The sequence below is a fragment of the Myripristis murdjan genome, chromosome 3 (genome assembly GCF_902150065.1).
Source record: "Myripristis murdjan chromosome 3, fMyrMur1.1, whole genome shotgun sequence".
Classification (NCBI taxonomy): Eukaryota; Metazoa; Chordata; class Actinopteri; order Holocentriformes; family Holocentridae; genus Myripristis; species Myripristis murdjan.
Window position 1 is genome coordinate 13,774,383 of NC_043982.1, and position 6,520 is coordinate 13,780,902.

The following is a 6,520-nucleotide window of genomic DNA, read 5'->3' on the forward strand; positions in this document are numbered from 1 at the left end:
AATACCTAACCCTGGCTTTTTCTGGTTTCCATTTCCGGTGGTCCAGGTGGGCAAGTCCTGTGTTAGGTACTGAAGGAGACTTTCCAGAATCCCTCTGAGCTCTGGGCGGCAGGCACGGTCTCTGATCAACTTCCTCACCATACTAACATCGGGGCTGATACGGGTATTCTGGGAATCTGGTCTGTGGAGAATAGAGGACATGCAAAGCTAAATCTCCATAGCCTTCTGCAACTATTAAAAAGCTTTACTGTGGAATTACAGATGTTGACAGCTGAGTGGAGCAGTGTTTTCATTCCATTATTGAAATTATTGTTGGGGTGTGGAGGCAGTCTTCAGTGTGTATTTGCAAAGAGAACATGTAGTTTCTGTCAGCGGAGGAAAAAAAGTTGGATGTTTAGACTTGAAGCGAAGTACTGTGCCACTACACAAGCTGTTATTGGTGGTTAGTTCAGGGGATGGTGGAGGTAATAAGAGAAAATAGTATCTTTGTAATTAAGATACAGAGACAGGGATGTCAAAAGTGGTGTAAAGTTGAATCCATTTTAATCTCCCATCACATGTTATTTTCACCATGTAGAAGTGGCTTCACAATATACAGTACACCATACATGAGGCCATGGAAGTACAAATAAAAGTCATCACAGTATAAGAAAAATTGGTTACTAGTCTGTAGTCTATTATTACATACAAGTTAAAATCATCTCCACCAAATTTTACATGCAATGATCAGCTAAGGATATACAAGTACTGATTTAATAAAGCGCCTGAGATTCAGGTAGTATTTATTGTTACAAGCTGGAACACAGGCATACTCAACAGGCTTCAAACAACCCTCTGAGGACAGGGGCTTGTATTAAAATATATTAGGATTTATCAAAACATACCATACATAAATTAAAATAATTCAGATGTGCTGAATGTTAATATAGGTTTGCTTGAAATGGAGAAAAGATCAAAGTTGGCCTGTCTGTTATATTTTTGTGTTAACTACTTCAAAAAGTTAAGTAGGATCAGGTTAATTTACCCCCACAGTTCATCATGAGTCATTTAGTATTAGGGGGAGTCATAGAAGCTAGTAAAAGTAAGTTTATATGCCCTGCCATCAACATTACATGTCTATAGAGCAAACTGATCCCAGATCCAGGGCAAGAAAGCCGATATCATAGAAACACTTAAATTATCTGCAGCTCAGTAGCCTAAATGGTCTCCCTTTGATTGTTTGCTGTCCCTCATATCTACAATGACAGAAGCATGCTATTAACCTTTAAGTTCACAGATCTGAAAGTGCAGAGTAAAGCGAGGGAGCAAGGAGGACAAGATAGGAGAGTGGAGGTTGCCGCTTAAGACAACTGAGATACTACCAAGGAGGACTAGGGGGCAGTGTGGGACAGAGGTAAGCAGCCTTTAGAGTCACGTGCAGTTCCTCTGATAGCCAGTAGGATTCAGGCCAGTGAAGAGCAGGATTACTTCTCTATGCACTTCTCTGCAGACGCTGCCTTGTGAAGTGCAGCTCCCAGCTCCTCCAGGCGCTCCCGTCTGTCCAGGTCCTGGTACAGCTCTTTGGGAACCTTGCTCAGGCTGTGCATTAGGCCGTAGAGACAACCTGCTATCAGGCCCGTGGCTTCACTCTCACCTACAATGACATAAGTCACAGTAAACGGGCAGTGTTTTACATTCCTCTATGTTTTAAGTGTGCTGCAGCCGCGGGATGCCGTGGCCCTTACCTCCATGGAACATGGCCCGTCGACAGAGTTCAGTCCAGTCGCTTCCTGCTGCCAGGAGTGCGTCATAAGCGATCATGGGGGCATCATGGCCCCTGCGGCCTGGACAGCCCTCTGAGCTCCAGCGCTTATACATCTGTGTGGATACAGCAATGGAGTAACAGGATCATACAGGTTAAGAGCAAGGGATTGTGGTTTTGTGAAAATCTGAATGAGTTTTTGTTTTGAATGGTGATAGTTAAAGGGGAAAGCCACATCTTTTGACTGAACCGTACTGAGACACAGGACAGTTCAGTCGGATTCAGTTGGATAATTTGTCCCACTGGGATGTAAATTCTGGCACTGCTCCACAGACAGTGAATGGGGCTTTGACTCTGTGGAGCCATAACACTTTTGTGTGACCCCTTGCACCCAAATGAGTTTTGAATTCTGGTTCATACCTGCTAGCAATGCTCAAATAAAAACTAGGCTGTCAGTGAACAACAGCAGGATATATCCTGAAAATGGCTTGAGTTTGGCTTGATGATGGCACTAGCGGAAAGGTCATGGGATCACCTTCTTCCTCTAGGGCTCATGAATGTGCACAGCAAATTCAGAAAAGATTCTCATAAGTGTTATTTGAGTTATGTTGTTGACAGCCAGGATCCCTGACACTACTGTTCAGGGGATATACCTGATAATTCCTAAAATGGGTGGCGCTCCCCTTTAATTGTTTGAGCCTGTTACCTTGTCTGTCTCCTCAGCGTCGTAGCGGTCGGGGAACAAGGGTTTGTTTTGTCCCTCCTTCTCTATTTCTCTCTCTTCCAGGTAGAACTGCCACTTGGCCTCAAAGTAGAACCAGTTCTCCTGGTACTCTACAAAGGGACACAGTTACCCAGATGACTGGTGTCGGCTAAGATAACTCCACTGATCTACTGATATTCTTGCTCCCTCACATTGCATACACACTCAAGGCTTAGAGAAACCCACACAACGCATGCATACTGATATTACAGATTTGTATATATAGAAGCTCTAATCAGCCGGGATTTATCTACCAAACTGACAAAATGATCTGCTTCTAATACAAACACACACAGAGAAACACAATCTGACCTGCCATGTGGCGTATGGTTTTCCTGCAGTACTCCTCAGCCTTCGGGATGACCTTCATTAGCTCGCGGCCCCAACTCACAGGGGGTTTCCCCTGGATAGCATAGGATGCGAACAATGCCGTTGTCAAGGAACCTAGGAAGCCTGAAGCCAAGAGTCTCAGCTTGAGTCACTGGCAGGGCTGCTTACCAAGAACTCAAACTAACCAACTTAGTAACTACCATGATTCATCTGTCTGGTAGGCAGATTGCAATTAGAGGTACTGCATATAATCATATGGACAATAGTCAACCTTAATATAGCTGATTGATTTGTTTGGCTAGAATAACTTTATTGTCAAGAGGAAATTTGTCTTTGGCAATACATGTACACATAATAGGCACCCAGGAATACACAGGGATAAACAAAAGCCATAAGCACAGACATGAACGGTATAATGAACCTAGTCATCAGATAAATCTCATACCAGTCAGGTAAATGCATTTGGCAAAAAGGACTTTCTGAGGGTTCCCCCCATGCTAACCATTCTAACTATATGGCCCTGTCTTTGCAGTTTGAGTTACCAAACCAGACACTGATAGTGTAACACAGAGCACTTTCAATTAGACACTTGTAAGCCATGGGTTAAAAACTGCCAACAGTTTCACCTGTCGGGTGGTTGTGGGTCATTCTGCCTGTCTCAACGCTGACCTCCACCAGGCTCTCCAGTCTCTCAGGTTGCCAGTACCTCATACCCACACACATGGCCTTCGCAGCTGCCCCAAACCCAGATCCTGGACACAAACACCAGTGTGTGCACATCCAGACACACAGCTCTTCAATAGTTATGCTGTACTCATGAAATGTTACATCAACATGTCAGCAGGCAGTGAAAAATAAATATCTGAGATTCCTAGTGACCTTTTTCATTGAAGGGTGTATGCCAGGCCAACAGGAAGTTGTGAGGCTTGAGGTGAGCGCAGCTCTCCACCGTGGCAGGGTCGGGGGCTCGACCCTGGAGGGACACCATGGCTTCTACATAGAGACGCACTAGCTCCCGGTACAGGTCCTCAAAACACCAGTAATCTGCACACACACACAATCACACACATTGTGTGTGACTGAGAGTTATTCACGATTGGAATGCAAGGCAAGATGAGTGGTGCTGTGATGGGCTAAGTTTAGCCTCAGCCTGCTGGACCGCAGATTAGGACCAGCGTGCCTGCAGAGCGAGTGGAGTCGCTTCCAGACCTCACAGGGTCCACTGGGACACACCAGCAGAGCTCACACGCATCCCACAAAATTTTATGTGCGTAAGTGTGAAAGAGAGAGAGTCTCTGTTGACAAGGGAGCATCGTTTGTAATTTAGTGTGGTACTGTGACGAAAGACAGAGACTTTCATTCCCTCGACTGGGCTGTTGTACAAATGAGTTACACCGAGGTTGAGGGAGGACAGAGAAATTAAGTCACTGATCTGAATACTATAATAAGTGTGTGTGAAGGAGGGCTGCAGAGGGCCTTTCACGCAGTGTTTCTATTAACTGATACTTGAGTCATTAAAATGCCTTTCTACCTCAAACATGCCATCTGCTGTTGGATAAAAATATGATATATGTTATATATATGTTATAGTGTAGGGCTTGATACAAAGAAAATTAATGGTTTCACGTACTGAACCTCTGTAACTTGGTCAGTCGTCCAACAATTGACAACACTGATTGGTGGGTTTGTGCGTGCGTGTGTGTGTGCATGTGTGTGTGCGTGTTTGTGCTGGCATGTTGGAATGTGGCTAAGCAGGGCTTCCTAATCTCAAAAGATGTCATCACCATTTCACACGACTGCTGTTGCTGGCTTTGAGCTGTATCCACAGCCAAATATGATACCAGTAGATTATGGAGGAGCCCAGCCTGCTATTGTTTATTTAAGAAGCGATGAGGCTCAGGTTTTCCGGATCATTCTATTTTGGACTCCTCTGTCCTGGCAACTCCTGGCCGGCCTGAGGGGGTGCTTGAGACGACATTAGTGTGTCAACATTTACATTAAGGTTGCCTGTGGGAGTCTGTCTAAGATGATGGGTTGTTTATAGCTGTAAGTATGGATTATGGTGTGTCGTCAGGTTTTGACATAAACAAACGTTGTCCCAGTGGGTGACTTGTACCTTCCATGGACTTCATTCAACAGTCTATTCTGGTTCCTCTAAATGCAGAAAGATGAAAAGCCCAGCGGGACAGGTGTGATGTGAGCGCCTGTATTTTAGGACTGGATTAGATGAGTATTTGAAACATACAAAAGGTTATATGTGTAAAGTTAGGTGTAAAGTAGAATGAGGGTGGCACATTTCAGATGTAAAGACTGAAATTAAAGATTTCAGAAGAAGAGAGGGGGGTATATAGAGATTTACAAAAACACTGGGTTGGTCCTATCATAAATTATTTTTTACCATGCAAAGTAAAATCTCATCTTTAATTGTAGTTCTTCAGTCTTCAACTCAGGAGATAAGCGATCATTTCTTTCTTTCCCCTTAACATCCACCCATTCATCTCTCGCCTACCTGTGATTAGTGCCTCTGCCGTGGTCATGTGCATCAGTGCTCCGTCACTCAGGGGCCAGTTATCAGGGTCCAGCTTCAGGGCGGCCAGGCCCCCCAGAGAGGCCAGTTCCTCCTGGATCTGTCGGCCTGAAGTGCAGCTTTCCCAACGCCCCTTTCTGTACCCCAAGGCGTCGCCAACAGCGCCCAGAACCATGGCTGCCTGGAATTTCTCCATGATGCCGGACTCCCCTCTTCTTCCTCTTTTTTTTTTCTTTTACAGGAGACCTTAACTCACCAAGCAAGATCTTGTCTTGGATGAAGCAGTCACACCTGCCCCGTTCTTGTCACATGCAAACACAAAGCTGTATGTCTTTTCAATAATATTCTACCATAACTAATAGCTACTCAACAAGCTCAATCCAGGACTATCCTACCACAAGTTCAACTCCGATTCACAAAGCAATCTTTCTTGTCCAAGAAACATCCCCAAGGACATTACACAATATCTCTAACACTCATGCTTTTGCTCTGTGATGAGATTTCCTCTTGATGTGGAGCTCTTCTTCAACTATACATGACAGCTCTATCACCTTCCTGCCCTCAAAGCTCAGCTCTAGTTTCTCAGTTTATCAGCGGTCTCTCACGGGTCTCTATCAGTCCCTCACACTCAAACACACTCTCTGTCCCAAGGGTGGACGCACACATACACACCCGCGCATTATGTTATCAGCCACAGCTTCTTTGTGTTGGGCGGCAGCGAATTCAGCTGTGATCAGGTGTCTCCTAAAAAGGCAATCCCCATGGCTCCACGAGCTTCATAGCCTAAAAGATTCGATGACTGGGTGTGGAGTGGCATTGGGGGCCGGACAGATTGGTCAGGGGGAAGGGATGCTAATGGGCTGCTGGGCTGGAGTGCAAAATCCTGTTGACACCCCCCCCCCAGACAGGAGAAGGGTTAGAATGGAGCATCATCCCGTCGCGGCGGGCCCTGCTCATAACGCCACCGCACGCTTCTGTCTCCTCCTTCATTGAAGCTCAACTGTCTCTGATCCTAACCGCACTATTTTAAACTTCCTGTATTAATCATCTCCTGTCAACGCATCAGTTGATCTCCTACAATGTGAGCTGCACTTTTCGAGTCACTGCCTCACTTCTTTAAAGCCACATCATTCATGTAATAACCTTGCTTTTAAAATTC

At 45.2% G+C, this 6,520-nt stretch overlaps 1 protein-coding gene across 1 annotated transcript; it reads right to left on the minus strand.

Annotated features, from left to right (window-relative positions):
• Nucleotides 1–575: 575 nt before the first annotated feature.
• adprhl1 (ADP-ribosylhydrolase like 1) lies at nucleotides 576–5,718 on the minus strand. The gene is made up of 7 exons (XM_030048123.1): nucleotides 5,344–5,718; nucleotides 3,714–3,878; nucleotides 3,461–3,586; nucleotides 2,817–2,957; nucleotides 2,448–2,575; nucleotides 1,725–1,857; nucleotides 576–1,633 (listed from the first exon to the last, which is right to left on the minus strand). Exons 1-7 carry the CDS (start codon nucleotides 5,555–5,557, stop codon nucleotides 1,464–1,466), a joined length of 1,077 nt encoding a protein of 358 aa, XP_029903983.1. The 5' UTR covers nucleotides 5,558–5,718; the 3' UTR covers nucleotides 576–1,463.
• Nucleotides 5,719–6,520: the final 802 nt, after the last annotated feature.